This window comes from Zalophus californianus, chromosome 17 (assembly GCF_009762305.2).
Source record: "Zalophus californianus isolate mZalCal1 chromosome 17, mZalCal1.pri.v2, whole genome shotgun sequence".
Classification (NCBI taxonomy): domain Eukaryota; kingdom Metazoa; phylum Chordata; class Mammalia; order Carnivora; family Otariidae; genus Zalophus; species Zalophus californianus.
In genome coordinates this window covers 17,125,376-17,146,733 of record NC_045611.1, presented here as the reverse complement: position 1 = coordinate 17,146,733, position 21,358 = coordinate 17,125,376, and the positions used below count along the sequence as shown (strand labels likewise).

At 52.3% G+C, this 21,358-nt stretch overlaps 1 protein-coding gene across 4 annotated transcripts; it reads left to right on the top strand.

Moving 5' to 3' along the window:
• The first annotated feature begins 126 nt into the window (after positions 1 to 126).
• On the top strand, positions 127 to 21,322 carry HAS3 (hyaluronan synthase 3). Of its 4 annotated transcripts, none has more exons than XM_027618731.2 (5): positions 127 to 141; positions 9,084 to 9,187; positions 13,114 to 13,752; positions 17,063 to 17,164; positions 18,001 to 21,322. In XM_027618731.2, the coding sequence occupies exons 3-5, from the start codon at positions 13,114 to 13,116 to the stop codon at positions 18,922 to 18,924; spliced, it is 1,665 nt and encodes a 554-aa protein (XP_027474532.2). In that variant the 5' UTR covers positions 127 to 141; positions 9,084 to 9,187; the 3' UTR covers positions 18,925 to 21,322. The 4 variants fall into 4 exon arrangements, with proteins under 4 accessions (XP_027474532.2, XP_027474533.2, XP_027474534.1 ...); XM_027618732.2 differs by lacking the exon at positions 127 to 141 and adding an exon at positions 1,811 to 1,940; XM_027618733.2 differs by lacking the exons at positions 127 to 141; positions 9,084 to 9,187 and adding an exon at positions 9,642 to 9,756 and having other exon boundaries at positions 18,001 to 18,516; positions 18,609 to 18,927.
• Positions 21,323 to 21,358: the final 36 nt, after the last annotated feature.

Below are 21,358 nucleotides of genomic sequence, written 5' to 3'. Positions count from 1 at the left end.
TTTAAATGGACGACCTACGTCAGGTGAAACGTCAGCCCTGATTGCCTGCGAGCAGTGTCCTCGTACACCAAACCCGGCCTCGGACACCAGAACTTGTTCTGTGTCTCGTGTTTGACCTCGTTGTTGGCCCAGCAGCTAGAGGTGAGATCCGCTAAAACTCCCCAGCCTTCCTGCTCCTATACTCGTAACAGCTTTCATAAATGGCTTGTTTAAAGGCTTGTTCTTCTTTCTGGGGGTGGCTAAGGTAGCAGACACCCAAGACGGCCTCCCTGGGAGCAGAAGTGTGTGCAACACCGAAAGTGTAGAAAGTCTTCCCACAGATCCAGTCAGAGCCCAGAAACACCCCCTTTGAAGGTTTGCTGTTGTTTTGGTTTGGTTTTTTTACCCTTTCATCTCCTGGAAGCAGGGTGTCAAGTTCTCAGATTTCATGTTCAGAATGAGCACAACAGATCGTTTTAATCTGTGATCTGTTGCGTCTGTATTACTTGCTTACATACACTGATAGCTCTATCCCATACCCTCCCTTGAGAGAGGGAAAAAAAAAAATGAGACTGGAATGAACAGCCCTCTGTTGCAGAAGGGAGAAATAAGGTCCAGAGACGTAAGTTTTTGCAAACGGGAGGACACAGAGGAAGGGGAGATGTAAGTGCACGAGGGCAGAGAACCTTGTTCCTCTGTTCACTAGTTCTCAGGCTTGGCTGGTCATCCAGCACCTGCCTGCACCCCAGAGCCGGGGGTGAGGGGGAGAGCTGTGGGTGTCAGGAGAGGGCAGTTTGCAGGGAGCTTCGGAACTGCAGGAGCGCCCTCTCTGCCTTTAAGTGGCTTATTAAATGATGTAAGATTTAATCTTCGCTGTCTGCCTTGGAGCTGAAGCCTGCTCAGAACGGTGCCTGGGTGGGGCTTTTCTGATGTACAGCCCTAGTCATCACACGCCAAGGTAGCCTGGCGCTGGGGAGAACAAAGCCACCTGCTCCGCGCTTCCAGAGTCTCTAGAACTCGAACAATCGTCTCTGCCCTCCCCCACCCCAACATACAACACACCTTTATTAGACCACACACCACTTTCAAAACTTCCAATCCTATGATGACCGTATTAATCCTAGGGAAGGGCCAGCCTGAAATTAGGCTGTCTTTACTGAAAGAATGGTGGTGCTGATGCTTCAGAGAGCTGTGGGGGAGGGGTGAGTGCTCCCCCTCCCCTGTGAACTCCCCCAAAGAAACTGTGAGCATCAGGGTTAGAGGCTGCAGCATCAGCCACGTGGGTATTTTTCCGTGGCCAAGGCCAGGACCAAGGGAGAGAGATGATCATGGGGACTCCATGCCCAGACCCGTTACCCTAACCCATCCTTTGAGTAGGAAAAGCCCCCAAAGTGCAGAAATTCTTTTTTTTTTTTTTTAAGTTCTTTTGTTTAGAAACTGAAAGCTAATCCAAGTCAGGTTTTGGCAGCCCTGTCCTTCCATTGACAAGGGCTGGCTGGTTTCCCCCCACCCCCCAGTTCTCCTAGAAAAGGCAGGCAGCTCCTTTGCCAACAAAAAGACGATGTCAATCCAATTCCAGGTATATTGCAGAGATGTGGGGACTGATCCTGCCCATCTGGTCCTATCCTCCTCTGTGTTTCTCCCTGGCTCTCCCTCCTCATTTCCAGTTCAAACCAGCACCTTTTCTCCTTTTCCTGTTTTCCTTTGGGCTTGGTAGCTCATTAGTTCATTGCTCAGTTTTGTCTTGTTTTTTTATAAAGATTTCATTTATTTATTTGACAGAGAGACACAGCGAGAGAGGGAACACAGGCAAGGGGAGTGTGAGAGGGAGAAGCAGGCTTCCCGCGGAGCAGGGAGCCCCATGTGGGGCTCGATCCCAGGACGCTGGGATCATGACCTGAGCCGAAGGCAGACACCTAACGACTGAGCCACCCAGGCACTTCTATTGCTCAGTTTTTAAGGTCAGTTAATTCAGACAGGTGTGGCAGAGGAACATGGTGCTAGAGGAAAATGGACAGACACTTCTACACTCTGGAGCTCACGTCTGGGATTGGCTGGCTCTCTGCTGTCCTCCGGGTGCCAGAAATGCACTTGCAAATGTCAGCTGAGGAGAATCCTCTGGATGTGTTCTCAACCTTGCATACATAGAATCACCTTAGAATCACCTAAGGAATTAAAAAAAAAAAAAAAATCAAGCCTGGGGCTCACCCCCAGTGATTCTAAAATGACCTGGGATAGGGTCCAGGCGTTAGTGTTTTTAAAAAGCTCCAAGGTTTTCAGAGTCTGTGCAGCAGGCCAGATGCCAAAACCACTGCATTAGTTCACTTAGTGAGAGAAGTGTGTGTGTGTGTCTGTGTGTTAAGGGGGTGTCCTAGCCAAAAAATAAAAAAGTCATAGTACGGCATCCTTCGTGGGGGGAAGGTCCTTCCGCATGAAGGAGTTGATGGGACCTGCCCCCACCATTGGCTCTTCTCTAATAGCTTTTAGGGAGGATCCATCTTTGGACCTCCTCTGTGACAGTGACTGATGATGTCTTTCATCAAGAAAGAGGACATAAAGCAGAAATGCCAACACATTTAAACACTGTTGTTGATGTTACCGTAACAAGAGCCAAATGAATTTGGAACAAGATTACCTGAAGCGATCTGTTCCCCTCCGGCTGTTACAGGGGCTGGGAAGATAGACTGGGATTGTGTTCTACTAAAGTCCAGAAAGTGGGTGTGTGCTTGTGTAATGAGCAAGTATGCATGTGTCCATTTTGGGTACAGTGAGTTTTGTGCACATGTGGGTGTGGACACTCACGTGAGTACTCACACGGAGGGGGGTGGGGAGGGGGCAGTTTACAACACCCAGAGCAGAACCTCTCCCTGGGGCTTCCTCCAGCCTCAGTGCAAAGCTGTTGACATCATCATTCTTGGATATACTTTTTTTTTTTTCTTCAGGAAAAGCATCCTTTCAGGGTCCACCTAGAGCCCATTTTCATGTGCACCTCCCTCCCTGACCCAGGATCACCACGATCCTAGATGAGGGGGTGAAGGGGGGTTGACAGCAGCTGGGGTGTGCCATGGCTCCCGGCTGTGTTGCCAAGAGGAAGACTTTTTATAATTCACTAAAGGTGCTGGATGAGCTAGTTCAGCTATGCATACTCCTTCCTTCTCTGCTAAATTTTCTCAAAGGATCACTGGGAAGGATTTAAATAAAGCAAATTACTCACGTTTTGACTACCACTAATCCTATATATATCTTGGCCCTCCTGACTTGACTGCTCTTTTTTTTTTTTTTAAGTAATTCCTACACCCAATGTGGGGCTCGAACTCACAACCCCAAGATCAAGAGTCAGATATGCTACTGACTGAGCCAACCAGGTGCCCCTTTATTGCTTTTCTTTCCTGAGGTTTCCAAACCCTTTTCACTTGAACCCATGTACGATATAGACTATACCCCACCTAGCCCCAGGTTAGAAGGAAATTCTATAAATTCAAGATTTATATCATTTTAAAATACCTTTTTTTAAAGATTTTATTTATTTATTTGAGAGAGAGAGGATGAGAGATGGAGAGCACGAGAGGGAAGAGGGTCAGAGGGAGAAGCAGACTCCCCGCTGAGCAGGGAGCCCGATGCGGGACTCGATCCCGAGACTCCAGGATCATGACCTGAGCCGAAGGCAGTCGCTCAACCAACTGAGCCACCCAGGCGCCCCTAAAATACCTTTTTATTACAAAATTATTTTATTTACTAATAGGAAATTTGGAGACTACAGAGAAAAAGGCAAAGAGAAAAATCTATTGCCACTACCCCAGACAAAACCTGATCCTGATAATCTGGATGAACTTGTCTCTTGCCTTTTAATTTATAGGATTTAAAAGAAAACAAGAATGTAAAGTAGTCATTCATAACAATTTTGTATCCTGCCTTTTTTTACTTAACCTTGCATCAGCAGCATTTTGGCATATTCCTACATTCTCTTCATGAGCGTAATTCTTAGTAGCTGCACAATATCCCAACAAGAAGGAGATTATGGTTGAAAATCGCCTTCTGGATTTTTTTTCTGCATTCACCTAGGAGAGGGAGAAAAAGGCAAAATGGCCAGGAAGAGCTTTTGCTGTTCAGGATTCCAAGAAAAGCATCTCCAGGTCTGGTTTGATATTCGGTTATCGTTCTGGTGTGCCCTTCTAATCCTGACCTTCCAGCCAGCATAAAAGAACCTGGCCCCTTAGCAGGGGCTGACTGCTCGGCCGCCAGCAGAGCAGAGGCCCCTTAATTTGAAATGAAAACGATTCTTCCATCCAAGGAGGGAGAGAGAGAGAGAGAGACTGGAGTGAAATCTCACCATTATAACTGCAGGACAGAAAAGTCCTTACACCTGCTTCGTCAAACATAGCCCCCAGAAAGGGTGCTGATTACAGAGTACTTGTTGGTAAGGGGGCAAGTTATGAAAGGATAACTTTGTTGGGTCGGAGCTGCCTTGCTGTCGTCAAGGCACATACTTTCCACTTGGAATTATGTATTAACTAGTGTTGCAGATTAAGCTGCCTTGAAGAGGAAGCCCTGTTTAGTCAGCTGGGGGACATAACCTGCTATTCTTTGGAGGCCAGTTTAAATTCACTTTCGTTAGCTTCAAGAGGTTTTGATTATGGTCAGCCCAGAGAAGTTGATGGGATGGAGCCTGGAGGGACGGCTTGGCTGCCATCCCCCATTCCGCTTTGCTTCGCTGGAAGCTGCGGGCTGCATGCCATCGAGGAGCACTGAAGCGTGAGGTCAGAGGGTGAGGGGGGGCAGCTGTGCAGCTAGAATGCCCCTCCGCCCGTCGCCGCCCCGTCACTCGCTAGGAGACCAGCGGAGCGGAGCGGCACCTGGGTCCTGGCAGGCTCGTCCTGCAGGTTCAAGCCCCAGCCGTGACAAGGGAGATTGAATGGCAGGTGCAAGGTGTTTGAGCATTTCACAAGTTTAGATTTGAAGAATGGTGGAAAGGTGAAATCGTTGTCTGTGGACCTGTCATCTTCAGTTACCTCAAACCCTCCAAAGCTTGGAGAATGGCCCTTTCGTCCCTCTAAACAATAGAAGTCTCTTTCTCTTGATGATTCCTCCACCCCTACCCTCACTTGTGTCCAAGATAGTGACACCGCCTGCCCGCAGGGACGCTTCCTGAGGGCAGCACCAACAGTGCACGCAGCCCGCTTGCGCCCCTTTGGTCTCGTTGATCGGCTTGTTAACATGCCTCGTACACCTGTTCCTACTCCTGAGCCCCACCACCGCCCCCAGACCACACCTCAGCTGTCACTGGACAATACTTGTAACTTATTACCACCTTGCTCGGACTTCTTTAAGGGTTCTCCATCACTGGGCGCCTGGGTGGCTCAGATGGTTAAGCATCTACCTTCGGCTCAGGTCATAATCCCAGGGTCCTGGGATCGAGTCCCGCATCAGGCTCCCTGCTTCTCCCTCTGCCTCTCTCTCTGTCTCTCATAAATAATAAGTAAAAAATAAATAATAATAAATAAAGATTTAAAAAAAGAGTTCTCCATCACTGCCAGTTAAAATGCAAACTCCTTATTCAGTCATTCAAGGCTCCAGAATCTGCCCTTAGCATCCTCCTCAGCAGCTAAAACTCGTCAGACACTCCTTAGAGCAGGTACTGTTACAAGTTCTTCGGTGTAAATTTTTTTTAAGATTTATTCAGGGGCACCTGGGTGGCTCAGTCGTTAAGCGTCTGCCTTCGGCGCAGGTCACGATCCCAGGGTCCTGGGATCGAGCCCCACATCGGGCTCCCGGCTCCACGGGGAGCCTGCTTCTCCCTCTCCCACTCCCCCTGCTTGTGTTCCCTCTCTCTCTCTCTCTCTCTCTCTCTCTCTCAAGTAAATAAATAAAATTTAAAAAAAGATTTATTTATTTGAGAGAGAGAGAGTGCGAGCGGGGGGGGGGCAGAGGGAGAGGCCGAGAGACAATCTCAAGCAGACTCCCCATGGAGTGCGGAGCCCGACTTGGGGTTTGGGTTTCGGGGCTCCATGCAGGGCTCGGTCTCACGATGCTTTGCCCCCCCAGATCATGACCTGAGCCGAAACCAAGAGTGGATCCTCAACCGATGGAGCCACCCAGGCATCCTTACCTACTCTTGTTCTTTTTTTTTTTAAGATTTTTTTTTTTTTTTGAGAGAGAGCACATGAGAGGGGGGAGGGTGAGAGGGAGAAGCAGACTCCCCACTGAGCAGGGAGCCTGATGCGGGACTTGATCCCGGGACTCCAGGATCATGACCTGAGCCGAAGGCAGTCGCTTAACCAACTGAGCCACCCAGGCGCCCCACCTACTCTTGTTCTTAAGCTCTTCTTTCCATCTAGAATGTTCTTGTCTTTCTACAAACTCTGCTCAGCCCATTCCAGCTCACAGATAATCTCTTTCCTGAAATCCTCAAACTCTTCTAGTTGGATTCTCTCATCAACATCTAATTATAAATTGCCTTGAATGGTGACCACTTTTTTTAAGATTTTATTTATTCATTTGACAGAAACAAATACAGCGAGAGGGGGAACACAAGCAGGGGGAGTGGGAGAGGGAGAAGCAGGCTTCCCGTGGAGCAGGGAGCCCGATGTGGGGCTCGATCCTAGGACCTTGGGATCATGCCTGAGCCGAAGGCAGACGCCTAATGACTAAGCCACCCAGGTGCCCGGTTGACCACTTTTCAAGTGTATTTGTCTTCAAAATAGGTAACTGTCTAGATGGCAGGGGCCAGCCTGACACTTCTTGGTGCCAAAGCATCATTCCTTTCTTAGGGCTGGTCTTCACTGTTTGTCAAATGAATGTTGAAATGCAGCATGCATTTTCTACTACTGAGCTGAATAGGGAGGCTTATTCTCTGGAACCCACGTAAAAGCCAATTCAGCAACATCTGAATTCACTTTTTTATGTGATTGAGTGTGGAAATAGTCCTATTCTTAAATCCCCAGTGGTAAGCAGAGATAAACTTGAGCTTTATTATATCAGCCCCTTAAAAATTCCCTTACCCTTCTCCCCTCCAAGAGATGAATGCAAATAGGGCACTGCAAACTGGATGTTAATTACAGGCAAATCCTCCCTGGCACAGGCTGGCCACAAAGGTGAAGATGCTCCTTGCTGCCTGATAACACAGGGTCTCTGGCCCTGCAGATCAGAAAAAGAATTTGCTTCTCAGGGGAAGCCATTCAGGGGGCCAAGCCAATTGGTATGGGCAGAGTGTTTACTGTTCTCATGATGTTGCATCTGGACCTGCTGTTCATTTAGGAGTTTTTAATTGACTAGCTCACCACCTGTAAAACTCCCTGGAGCCAACTGAGTGAGCTAGCAATAAGCCCATGGGACAGAGTTGAAGTCTTGGAAATTAACTAGGCATGAGATGGTCCTGGAACAGCCCAGGAAACTTGCTCCCAGTGAAGTCAGGCTGCTGTTGTGTTGAGGGCAGACAGGATCTTTCCAAACTGGCTGCTCCATTCCCTCAGCTTCTAAACAGGTCACTTACAAGCAGCCAGTTGGCTGTATGTGACTCACAGACACATTTTGCCTGGCCTGTGGACTGTTTTTGTTTTTTCCAACATTTGAATTAGTTGCCAACACTTAAAAATTAGGAGATTTCACATAAAAATCTGGATTTCTGGGGCGCCTTGGTGGCTCAGTTGGTTAAGTGTGTGACTTGATTTCGGCTCAGGTCATGATTCTGGGGTCCTGGGATTGAGCTCGTGCGCTCTCTCTAATAAGTAAAATCTTAAAAAAGAAAGAAAGAAAGAAATCTTAGGGGCTCAGGGACTTTCCTGCCCACCCTCACTCATGCTCATTGCTGGGTCCACCAGGCAAACAAAGACACCCACTCCACCCCATTCCATCTTGCTTTACAGAAACCAAATCATTTCACACTTTGGCCTGAGAAAATCATCACCAATATGCTACATGGTTTAAATTTTCTTTTTTTGTGTGTTTTTAAAAACTAGTATTGAATCCACAATGGGAATATGTTTTGAACTTGAGACAGGCCCTAAGAAGAGTGAATAATGCATGGGTGGAGAGAGGAGCCTTTGGTTAAGAGGAAGACTTTGGAGTCAGTTCTGCCACTAGCTGTGTGGCACTAACCTCAGTATCTTCCTCCCAGAAATGGGACTGAGTATTTGACAGGGTCGTTACAAGAATTGAAGAGATTAGCTGGGAGCAGGTGCTCAGTGAAAGTTAACTCCAGTTATCCTCAACCAGAGAACAGCATCTGTTCTGGATTCTACAAGCTCATTCCTCCGGGATGTGATCCTCAGTGACCAGAATTCTATTCAGAGATCAGTGTCAATGAAAAATGCCTTGTCTCCAATGCATTACGGACGTTTATTTTTTTTTTAAGATTTTATTTATTAGAGCACGAGTGCGTGAGCACATGAGCAGGGGGAGGGGCAGAGGGGGAGAGGGAGCCAGATAAGCAGATTCCCCGCTCAGCAGGGAGCCCAAAGCGGGGCTCAATCCCAGAGCCGCGGATCATGACTTGAGTCCAAGGCAGACGCTTAACCGGCTGAGCCACCCAGGCGCCCGAGGCCCCTAAGATTTCTAAGAGAAGCAGCTTGTAGACTGCAACTAATGTTGCTATAAATTTGTTGCAGCTTGGGAAGAAGTGATGGAAATTATCTCAGGTGTGTTTGGAGGACATGTAAATTCACTTTTTTTTTTTTAACTAGTCTTTACTTTGATCTCTCTAAGCTTTTCCGAGATTTAGAAATCGGGTTCTAACTCAACTGGTTCTAAACTTCCTCTGCTAACAACTCCCCACCTCTCCTTGACCCCACCCCATCTCATCCAAGTCCAGCACCAGCTTTTGGGGACCTGGAAACCACTGGCTATAAGGTCAGTTGGGAATTTAGGAGGTTGTGGATGTCGGAAATAAAGGTGTAAGAAAAGGGGAGGAGGAATTGGTTTCGGCTTTAAGACACCGGAACTTCCAAGGTTCCTGCAAAACCATTTGGAGCTTTTGCAAACCCTCAAAGTCATCAGCGCCCCACTGCGGAATCCAAAGCTAAGCTTGTCACAATTGTTAACACCTTCTTTGAACAGTCTTTTTATATTTGATAATTATTCTCTTCTGCGCCTCTTCTTTTTGCCGGCAGGAAGGTTCTGCTGTCTCTGTTTTAGGGAGTACCCTATACAGCGCACAGCCCCTCGGCGTGCCGCAGTCGGGGGAAGATTTCCATCGCCTCGGCGGTTTTGCAGAGTGAGTAGATTGCGAGGCTTAGAAAGCCGGGCGCGGGGGAGGCGGAATGGAGAGTTAACAGTTTTGGAAGTCGCTAGGGGTTATACTGAAAGTTAACAACGCTTCGGGTTCTGGGTTGAGCACAATGATCGCCTCCTCCTGGGCAGCTGGCCCCGGGGCGAGCGCGGAGGAGCTCGGCCTCTGGCCGCCGTGGGAGAACCCACCTTCCAGGGCGCAGAGACCGAGGCTGGAGCCGCATGCATGCGGGACCCGGCGTCCCGCCGAGCGCCGGCCGCGTGTATCTCCCTCCGACTGAGCCAATAAGGGGGTGCTCCTCGCGGCCCTCGGGGGAGCCCTCCCACTCTTCCCAACTTTCCCGGCCCTAGGGCCGGAGGAGGGCGCCTCTCCCGGCGGGGACGCGCTCGGTACTTAAAGGCGGCTCCGTGGGGCCGGCGCTCGTCAGTCGGAGCGCGCGGCGGCGGCGGCGCACCGGGGAGAGAGAGAGGCGCGGCGGCGGCGAGGAGCTGGAGGAGGGGCATGGAGCCGCCGCGGGCCTGCTGAGCACCGGAGCGCGGGCAGCCGGCGGCACGGTGAGCGCGGGCCCGGCCAGCCGGCCACAGCGGAGGGGCGGGCCGCGCCGCGCGGGGGCTGCGCCGAGCTCCAGGGGTGCCGCTGGCCGAGCCTGGCGGACCCCCACCGCCTCCCCCGCTACCCCCCTCCCCCCGCCCTGTGCGGGCGCTGCGTCCGGCGCCGGGAGGCCGGCTGAGGGCTGCAGTGTCCCCAGGCTTCCCGGCGGTGGTTCCTGCAGCCCCTTCCCCACTGACCCCTCCTCCCTTTCTTCCTCCATCCTCTCCTCCCTTCCTCCCTTGCGGCTTCTGTTTTGTGAATGGATTAGGGGGCGGACGACGGTGCGGGGCACGAGGCTGGTGGGAGTCTCTCCCTCCCCCACTCCTGCTGGGGGGTTCGCACCTGTCCCGCACCAGGATGCCGGGCGCTGTGGGCCCTGCGGGTCAGCCGGGCCACGGCCGCCTGTATCTGCGGGCCCTACCTCCCCTTCCCCAGCCGGCTCGGAGGGGCCGGGAGGGCGGCCGGGCGGCCAGGCGCAAGGGAAAAAGCCCCAACCCCGCGCGCAAGTTTCCCATCCCGCCGCGTGTGGGTCCCGTAGCAGGGCACACCTGTCAGCTGTAGAGGCCGCACACCGGCAGCCCTACAAAGTTTCGGGTGTAGATTGGCGGCGTGCGTCCTTGGCCGAGGGTTTTCTCCTTCAGTCATCTGGGGGGAGGTGTCTTAGGGAGCGCCCCCCAACCTAGTTCCCTTGAAGCCGGGTGCGCTTTAGCCTACGGGTTCCGAGCTCTAGAGGATTCCATCTGAACGAAATGGGGGTGGGTGAGAGGTGGTCGAGGCTCCCCTCTCCCCGCTTGAGGTGGCAGGCCCCCTGTCTGGGCAGGGGCGCCTCTGCCAGAGCCCGCACCAGCACCTAATTGCTCGTGGGGTTTTGGCTGCGGGACATTTTTGGTCCTCGGTGGGGTACGGGGTGCCAGGGTAGTGCCTCCAATTCGTGTGCGGGATTTGGGGGTCCTGCCCGCGAGAGGAAGGGGCCGGCGACACCGGAGATGCTGCCTTTGTCTGCAGGCACACTTTGCCAAGGTAGCTGGGGCCCAGAGGAGATGAGCGGGGCCTGGTCCGCCTGATTCCTCGGGTTTTCCGTTCCTTCCCCGCTGAGTCGTGGGAAACCGGCACGTGGGTGTGGCCGGCGCCGCCTTTGCCAGAAGGCGAGGCTCAGGCGGGGATGAGAAGCCTGGCGAGTGCCTTCCCGGCTGCATTAACCTGGTGGGCACCGCCTCCGGCATTGCACCGAGGCGGGGCGCCAGCACCCGGCAGGTTGCCGGGCTGGCCTCGGCGCCCCCGGCCCTCTCCCAGAGCGCAGGTGGGCAGTGGTGCCCAGCGGCGCCCCTTTGGCGTGTAAGGTCTAGAGGGCTACGGGGCGGAGGGGGGGGCGGTGCTCCTGGAGTGGGTGCAGGGCTTTGGGGCCCCTGAGCCGCAGGCGCATGGGGCGGGGGTACCGGGGAAGGCTGGGAGTCCTGCCGAGGAAGCAGGCTCCCAGGAATGGCGGGGTACAGCGTCTAGAGGCCGAGCTTCCCGAAGCAGCAAGGCTGCCAACAGGACTTTCCGGACCGCAGCTGCTGGAATGCTGTTGGTGCCTGAATCTAGACGGACTTAGGCAATGACCGCGTGTTCCTCACCCATCCTATGTGGCAGGTGCCAGGGGAACAGGCACTGTTCCCCTCACATGAAGGTGCATTTGTGTTGGAGTGGGGCTCAAGGGTTGGTTCCAGTAAGACCTAGAGTTGGAGCAAGCTTGGAAGCGAGACCCCGTGGTCTGTAGAGGGTGGGTGGGTGGGTGGTGTTGGAAATGGGATTCTCCAGATCAGGCAGGTGGCAAAGAGAGGAGATGGGAAGGCGTGGGTCAGAATGAGGAGTGGGGAGCTGTCCTCATCAGCCCCTCCTCTCTTCCCCAATCAGCCTTCCCACCTGGGTCATCCTTCAGGGCAGGAAGTGCTAATTTCCGGGAACTTATTTACCTGAGACCTATGGAGCAAGAAACCATTAGAACCCCCCCTTGGGGGACCCCAAGTCTCAGACCACTTGGGCAAGGTCAGGCAGCCAGGAGGTGGTAGAGCTGTGTCTCAAGCACAAGTCTTCGGTGCTGAGTGCTAAGCTGTTTTCATTAAAACCCAGATGTTGCCGACAGGGCAGCTGCTGGGAGCCCGGACTTAGGGCAGAAGGGGTGGCAGGGCCGGCGGACGAGCACGGAGGTGCCATGCGGGCACTAGGACCAAGTGGATGGGGCTTTGCGGGCAGCCAGCCCTCCCAGGCTGCTGCAGTGGTGGCTGCAGTTCCCTCTGGCGCCCCGACCGACCGCTGGGCTTCCAGGAGAGCTGTCCACACCCCAGCTCTCATTTCCTCTTTTTCCTGGTCTGCTTTTCCCAGTTGCTTTCCCTTTCTTTCCTGCCTCTCCGGTAGATGAGAAAAAGGTGAGACAGCAGAGAACACAGGGAAACTTTGTTTTTTGTTTTTTTTTTAAAGATTTTATTTGACTGAGAGAGACACAGCGAGAGAGGGAACACAAGCAGGGGGAGTGGGAGAGGGAGAAGCAGGCTTCCAGCCGAGCAGGGAGCCCGATGCGGGGCTCGATCCCAGGACCCCGGGACCATGACCTGAGCCGAAGGCAGACGCCTAATGACTGAGCCACCCAGGCGCCCCACAGGGAAACTTTCTCTTACTGATTTTGCTGTTTCAAGAGCGAGAAGTTGCCCCCCCACCTCTTTGTTTCCTGCTGTTTCTGATCTTTTCCTCCCCCACTTTGTTCGCGGGCCTCATGGGTGGCTGTGTTTTACTTCCCCTCACTCTGCACGAGACCCTGGTGGGTACAGGGCGGGTAGAAGCTCTTGGCCTCTGGCTGCCTCCCTGGTCATCCTCCCTCCCGGGCCCCTCGCCTGCTCAGGGCTGCCTCTGGCTCACCCCTCCTGAAGGTTGCCTAGACGAGCTTTGGGTCAGGCAGATCCCAGGACCACCATCCACCAGGTGGGCATCACAGAGCTCTTTCTGGCTTTGGTTTGTCTAACAAGAATAAATGCTACTCGAACTGCTTTACATATGTAATCCAGTTCACCCTCAAAGATGCTACAAGGTTATTGCTGCAGTCCACGAGTCACAGATGAATGAACCAAGGGGCAGGGCTGAGTCCCACAGAGAGGAAGCGGCGGAGCTGGGATTCGAACCCCAGGGGCCTGGCTTCTGAGTATACACACGGGTCGTAGTCATGCTCAGTCAGGGGCAATGGTTTTGATGAGTGGCTCATTTCCCTGTTCTGGGCCTGCCCGAGAAAACGCCCCCACTCCCACTGACTGCCTCCTGACTCCACACCTCCCTCCGTCTCCCACCAGATGCCGGTGCAGCTGACGACAGCCCTGCGTGTGGTGGGCACCAGCCTGTTTGCCCTGGCGGTGCTGGGTGGCATCCTGGCAGCTTACGTGACAGGCTACCAGTTCATTCACACAGAAAAGCACTACCTGTCCTTTGGCCTGTATGGGGCCATCCTGGGCCTGCACCTGCTCATCCAGAGCCTGTTTGCCTTCCTGGAGCACCGGCGGATGCGGCGGGCAGGCTGGCCGCTCAAAGTCCCCGCTGCCCCGTCGCGGCGCTCGGTGGCACTCTGCATCGCTGCCTACCAGGAGGACCCCGACTATCTGCGCAAGTGCCTGCGCTCAGCCCAGCGCATCGCATTCCCTGACCTCAAGGTGGTCATGGTGGTGGATGGCAATCGCCAGGAGGACGCCTACATGCTGGATATCTTCCACGAGGTGCTAGGCGGCACTGAGCAAGCTGGCTTCTTTGTGTGGCGCAGCAACTTCCATGAGGCGGGGGAGGGGGAGACGGAGGCCAGCCTGCAGGAGGGCATGGACCGCGTGCGGGATGTGGTGCGAACCAGCACCTTTTCGTGCATCATGCAGAAATGGGGAGGCAAGCGAGAGGTCATGTACACGGCTTTCAAGGCTCTTGGCGATTCAGTGGACTACATCCAGGTAAGCGCGCCTTTACCAGGAATGTGCGGCCGTGTGGACATATCCAGCCGGCTGGACATACTGGGTAGGAATTTTAGGTCCGGTTAAGGTCGCCTGTGTTGTGTACATCCTTCCTCTGAACTTCAGAAGGCAATGAGGTAACTGCTGCTCCGAACAGCAGTCCTGGGGTCATAAAGCCCAGGGATGTAATCCTGGTTCTTCTACTTAGCTCTGTGATTGAGGGCGGGCCTCTGGACTGGTGTGCCAATACTAGTAAGAGCTAACAAGTGGATAGCACTTAATTCATACCACACCCCCCCCAATGTAGGCGCTTCATACATATATTTTTTTAAAGATTTTATCTGTCAGAGGGGGAGAGAGAGAGAGCACAAGCAGGGGGAGTGGCGGGCAGAGGGAGAAGCAGGCTCCCTGCTGAGCAGGGTGCCCGATGCAGGACTCGATCTCAGGACCCTGGGATCGTGACCTGAGCCGAAGGCAGACGCTCAACCGACTAAGCCACCCAGGCGCCCCTACATACTGGTTCTTTTATTTATTTTAAAAGATATTATTTATTTAATTGAGAGAGAGAGACAGCGTGAGAGGGAACACAAGCAGGGGGAATGGGAGAGGGAGAAGCAGGCTTCCAGCCGAGCAGGGAGCCCGATGTGGGGCTCGATCCCAGGACCCCGGGATCATGACCCGAGCCGAAGGCAGTCGCTTGACCAACTGAGCCACCCAGGCGCCCCCATACTAGTTCTTTTAACCCTCGTAATACTGCTAGAGGATAAATACTGTTACTATTGCCACTCATAGAAGGTGAAACTGAAGCCCCGAGAAGTTAAGTAACTTGCCTAATGTCACACAGCAGTAAGGTGCAGAGATGAGATTTGAGCCTAGGCAGTCTGCCTGTATCCACTGTGCCTCAGCATTGGTAACGTGGGGATGAATCTCTCCATAAGGAGGTGTGGTGAAGAGCAAAACAAATCATGCTCCGAAGTACTCAACTATTGTTTTAGTTACGGGCCAGAGAGCCCTACTCTACCCAATGTCAAAGTGGTGTTTGTGAAGTGGGGGGAAGTCACAGCAGTGACTCATCCCCCAGCTTAATTCTGCAGCGTCTTGGCAGGGCTAGGACCCTGACCAGATCCTGCCCAGCTTCCAGTCAAAAAGGTCACTGACACCCAGCTGGAAATTTTATTAGGTTGGCACAGTTAACACAGCTCCCAATTTTCAAATAACAGAACCTAGAAGGAACTGATGAAAAGCTCACACACTTAAGTACCAAGTAGAAACTGCACCCAGAACCCCAGATTTCCGGTCCAGCGTCCACATGTCCATTTTTCTGTTGGATTCCTTCTCCACACATGCCAGAGGATTTTGCCCAGCACTTGAATGAATAGCAGGTGTCATGGCAGCCCACCTGCGTACCAGCTCAGTCTTGCTGAGGGCATGTTGAGTACACCAATATTGAAATGTTCTCTACTGTACCCACCTAAAATTAGCTTGCCACAGATGTTTGGTTTTTGGCTTTTTTGGAAGTTGCATCCTCAAGTGAATTGGTACATTGACCTTTTTCTGTCTTCCTAGGGCCAAGGACCTCCTCGGCCTTGTAGGGAGGGATGTTGAGGCATTTGATTCTGCAGTTCATCTAGGGTCAAGGGGCCTCTGGTGCTTTCCTGGAAGCTCAGAAGGCAGAGGAAAAGCCCTTGAGCTCTGGCACATGCTCAAGCCACAGGGACTCTGTCGTGTCCTCCCTTGCTGCACAGAACTCCCAAAACCTGCCACACGTTCTTCCTTTACTGATCATTTCCTGTGGATTCATTCTGATGGATCAGCAAATAGGCTCACACACCTGAGCCAGCCTTTCTCTTGATGGCTCTGGGCTCACTGCCTGGGGCAGCCTGGGCTTCAGTTCAATTTGGTGGATTTCAGCCTGTCTTCCAACAGTCCTGCTATGGGTGTGTCTTTCCCTCTGAGGGAGATAGCCCTGCTTCAGCCGGTGGGGAAACCCATGCAGCCAAGAGCTTTAACTTCCCTAACACTGCTCTGTTAGAAAGACCTCCCTGGAGTGAAGGAAGCTGAGCAGCATGAGGAACGGGTTAGGGTCAGGGCAGGAAGTAGCCCTGAGACTGGCAGCACTGGAAAGCCTGGCCTGTCAGCTGAAGAGGCTCTGGGAGTCTGGCCCGAAGCCCTCCAGGCACCCTCTCCCAAGGTGTGTTGGTGGGGAGGTAGGAGGGAACAGGTGGGATGGCTCTGCCTGGATCCCTTCAACCTTCTGCTGCTTGGCTGTGGCCACCATGTCTTCCAGAATGGCAAGAGAAAACCCAGCAAGGTTTTTGTGGGGGGGGGGGGGCAGCCCCCTTCCTGCAGGCATTAGCAACTTTACTAAAAGTATTTTGGACTTGTGCAACACAAGGTTTGGGCTTATCTGTGGGTACTGTTCTTTGCTCTGTTGTTCTGCCAGTGATTATCTGGGCTCTCTGTATCACCTCAGTTGTCTCATAGAAAATAGACAAGGAGTCAGCCAGCAGGGTAAGTGTTCATAGCTCAGGTTCAACTAATAATGGAGCCACCTGTTAGACCATGAGCCTCCCTAGGGAAGGTGGGCAACGGGGCAGGATTTGACCTCAGCTCTGGTTGGAGGCAGCTGTGGCGAGCCTCCATGCTCATCCAGAATCGATCCAAGTGTCACGTCAGGATAGCCAAGTGGTTTAAGGTGCCAGACTCAAGCTCCTGAGAATCCAGGTGAGAGCAGCCCTTGGACATAGCATGCCCTGACCTTAGAGACTTAGCCAAAGGAGCTCAGGCCTTACAGCCATATTAGCGGGGCACCTATGACTGGGTAGATATATCCTCCACATTTGCTGCAGGTTGTCCAGGAGACCAGAGGCTGAAACTGGGAATACCATGTTAATCTCTGAGAGGGCTTTGGGCAGTAGCCTCTGGCAAGAGCCATTTCTTCACCTAACCTGGAGTGTCTGCTGGCCTGGGTCTAGCCACTGTACCTGACATCTGATTTCAATGTGTACCTCCTTTTCCCCCAGGGAAACGTTCTGAGACCATTTTTGTGGAGCCTGGCTCTATAAGAGGCTAAAAACTTGCTCAGTGCTAAGCATTTGTCCCTGACACTGAGTCTCCAGGGTTTCTCTCTCAGCCTAGCTCTCCTTTTCCTTACTTGTTATTCATCTCACCTCTTCTGTTTAGCATAAATCTCTTTGCTAGTGGCTGAAGTGAACCCTTTGAAAGGTGTTTATGTCCCTGAAGCAGTGAGCAGTATACGGTGTACACAGGCCCAAGGTCAAAATGGGCTGACCATGCACTCCCTCTACAGGTGTGTGACTCTGACACTGTGCTGGATCCAGCCTGCACCATCGAAATGCTTCGAGTCCTGGAGGAAGACCCCCAAGTAGGGGGAGTTGGAGGAGATGTCCAAGTAAGAAGTAACCAGGGATTCCTGGGGGTGGGGCCTAGACTCTTTCAGCTTCCCAATCCAATGGATATGCCTGGGAAGTGAGCATCTTGACTACCTAGTATTTTGGAGGAGTGTGTGTGTGTGGGGGGGGGTTTCTTTGATAGTTTTCACTAGTATCGAAGGGCTCACTTAGTAGTGAGAAATTCCTTTTTTGGTCTTTTCCAACCTGAGGAAAAAGAAAATCACTCAACAGGTATGTAGTAGAGAGCCCATGCTGCTGGGAGGGGCTCCATGTTCTGGGCTCCTGATCATGAAGGGTGCTCCTTGGTGGTGATGCAACAAGCACCTCCCGAGTTGGGCCCTTGAGAAACCCTTGTTTTTTAGGAAGTTGCGTTGAATGGTAAGAACAGGGCAGTATGGTAAGATTACGGGGCCAGATCTTCTTCCAGAGGGAATGCTGGTAACACATCAGGTCTTCCTGAGAAGCTTTCCAACTAGAGAAGGGTCAAGATAAATGGCTTGGGGGGGGGGGGGGTCGCTGTGCATCCTTCCCGAGTCTTCCTCTCTGCCACCACCACAGGCTGTTTCCTGAGATGGAAGGTGGCTCTGACTGCTTGAGGAACTTCACTGGGGCAGTCAGTGCAGATGGCAGTGAGGTGCTGGGGGAAGTGACTAGGTACCGCTGGCTCCTCCGAGCCTCAGGTTTCCCAGCTTTGGCTGGGTTAGGACTGATGGCCAGGTATCTGAGCAGGGGGCTACAGAACTCAGGGTAAGGGAGGCCTCATGGCCTCTGGTGTCTCTCTCCCGGGGCTCGAGTCCTCAGGTGAGGAGGCCCAGCATCTCTGGTTCCCTTGCAGATCCTCAACAAGTATGACTCGTGGATCTCCTTCCTGAGCAGTGTGCGGTACTGGATGGCCTTCAATGTGGAGCGGGCCTGTCAGTCCTACTTTGGCTGTGTGCAGTGCATCAGTGGGCCTTTGGGCATGTACCGCAACAGCCTCCTCCAGCAATTCCTGGAGGACTGGTACCATCAGAAGTTCCTAGGCAGCAAGTGCAGCTTTGGAGATGACCGCCACCTCACCAACCGGGTCCTGAGCCTCGGCTACCGGACTAAGTATACAGCACGCTCCAAGTGCCTCACAGAGACCCCCACCAAGTACCTCCGGTGGCTCAACCAGCAGACGCGCTGGAGCAAGTCTTACTTCCGGGAGTGGCTCTACAACTCTCTGTGGTTCCATAAGCACCACCTCTGGATGACCTACGAATCGGTGGTCACAGGTTTCTTCCCCTTCTTCCTCATTGCCACGGTCATACAGCTTTTCTACCGAGGCCGCATCTGGAATATTCTCCTCTTCCTGCTGACAGTGCAGCTGGTGGGCATTATCAAAGCTACCTATGCCTGCTTCCTTCGGGGCAATGCAGAAATGATCTTCATGTCCCTCTATTCTCTTCTCTATATGTCCAGCCTCCTGCCAGCCAAGATCTTTGCCATTGCTACCATCAACAAGTCTGGCTGGGGCACTTCTGGCCGAAAAACCATCGTGGTGAACTTCATTGGCCTCATCCCTGTGTCCATCTGGGTAGCGGTCCTTCTAGGGGGGCTGGCCTACACAGCTTATTGCCAGGATCTGTTCAGTGAGACGGAGCTAGCCTTCCTGGTTTCTGGGGCCATCCTGTACGGCTGCTACTGGGTGGGCCTCCTCATGCTGTATCTGGCCATAATCGCCCGGCGATGTGGTAAGAAACCAGAGCAGTACAGCTTAGCTTTTGCTGAGGTGTGACACAGCCCCCCAAGCAGAGTGGGACAAGTGCAATGGGTAAGGGAGGGAAGGGGAATGGAAGAGAAAAGATGGGGTGGGAGGGAGGAGGGAGTGCTGTTTTAGTTTATTAATGGTCCATAGGACAAATCTGCAGTGCAAAGAGTGGTGCCTGTACTATACGGTCTGGGGCAGTTCTTACAGGAGGCAACGCCATCCAGCTCAGAGGGCTATTTTCACACCACCCATCTGCTTGCCTCTGCATGCGTGGTGGCCGCTGGGAAATATTCCACCTCCTCCCCCAGGATCCACGGGGAACCCAGAAGTGTGCTAAACCATTTAGTTCCAATCAATGGCAACTTCTGATAGGTAAGTGACAGCCTGTGGCAAGGGAGAATTCTCTTAGACCATCTGAACACAACCAGAGGTGGTGGGAGAACTCCTGAGAGATCTGGACCAGCTAGTAATGTGTCCCGCACCCCCCCCCCCCACATCTAGCTATCAATGCAATAAGATTGTGCCTGAGATATAAGGCCCAGAAGCCTGATCTTTGGGCATGAGAAAACAGGGTCCAGGAATGGTGCTTTATTATGTGACATACTCCATTCCACATCTCAACATCCCAAGGATGAACCAAACTAGCAGGGAGTTAGCACTGAACTGCTTTTGAGTGTGTGTATATATATCTAGGTTAAAAATGAAAGTCTGCCAGGAGGAACAAAGATTGGTGGTGGTGCTAAAGGCCAGGGGCTATATGGAGGCCTTGGGCCGAATGTATCTCACCTGGAAACTGCCCGACATCTAGATGAACTTGTCTGTGATCTCTGCTGGGGAGAGGAAATGTTTTGGTCACCTACCAGGAAGATGAAACCCCAACATGCTCAGAAAGGAAGTGAGGGCTCAGGTACTTGACCCCGTATACTCCTGAATTCCTCTCTCAAACTCCACTGTGAGTCGAAGAGAGCCTCCTTCCTTTGCTTTCTTCGAGGTGATGCAGTCACCTCTCCCACCCTCTTTCTCATTGGGGAAGTTTTTCAAGGTGGTCAGAGACAGAGCCTGGGCTCTCCCAGGCCCCTCTGCCATAGGCACCCCTCCCCTCAGCAAGTGGGGGCAAAAACAATTAGGAGCCTCTGACCAAACTAACTACAATCTTGGAACTGCTTGAACAGATTCCTTAGCAGCTGGCTAAGCGTGCATGACTTTCAGGCTACAGTTCTTGACAATCATCTCCAATGAAAAGCTTTTCAGTGTTCCCTAAGTGAAGCCTCAAATCCAAGCTTGTCGTCTTTGAGACTGTCCATTCTCCTCAGTGGCTTCTCCAGGGAATTCTTAGCCAAGTTGTGGATAGTCATTATTGCACTTGCTTGCTTCTTTCCAGAAACCAAATTCAGAGATGGAATTGGTTCCTAAATTCTAAGGTTCTTCCTTTCTCTCTCATACTCCTTGAAGCTTTGGTTTTCTTCTGCTTGTTGGGGGTTGTGAGAGAAGGCATTTTCTGGAGATTTGCAATCCAGACTATTCTCCGCTCTTGGGTTTGAAACCTGGGATCTTGACTAAGCCTTTGACTTAGGGGATGCTTGATTGCACGAGTGCCTGCTTGCGCTCTCCAAATGTCCATTCTTGGCAGGGCCTGCTAAGCCCTCAGAACCAGCACTAAGGTAGACAGTCATTGAGGGGGCAAGCCTCTAGTGTGCCCAGGTGCTCCCTACAAAGGAACCAAGTGTGCTCTGAGCCACAGGCTGGCAAACCCTGGTGCTTTCTTTCTTCTCCCGTGAACGCAAGGGTTTTCCAGGTGCAGCCAACATTGCTGATTCACAGACCCTGAGCCTCTGGTTAAGACTGCTGGCTGGTGTTGGGCCCAACCCATGAAGGCCGGGAAGAGGCTGCAGGCATTTGCTAAAGGCAGTTGTTCCAGGCTCTTCCGTGTTTCTGCGGGCCAAGTAAACTATTTTGAGCACTACAATGGAGGAAATCCGGTCAGCCAATTGCAGAGCTCAGACTTCACTAAGGGCTTGTTTTTCTTCAGCTTTTACTTGAAGGTTAAGGTAGGATAGACTCCTGGATGGAGAACTCCTGGTTGTCCTACATTCAGCTCTGCCTCGCACTGTGGTTATCAACCTAGCTCAAATCAAGAGTAGGCAGGTACAAGTAGTGGGCTCACAACGTTTGACCTCGACTGGTTTTTCTAAGTTATTTTGTATATTTTTCAGCAGCGAAACCAAACTGGGTCTTCAGCTTTATCCCCGTTTCTTGCAAGGGAAGAGCCTTTATACAACTGGACACATTTTGGTTTTTTCCTCATTGAGAATTTTAACCCTTTTGTATTCTTTCTACAATGATTTGTAAACGTATTTATTTTTACTTTTTTTTTTTTTTTTTACTTTTCAGGTCGAGTATTTTATACACTTCTCAAAATAAAGATTCTCACATAATGCTGGTTATCTCTGAACTTCCTCCT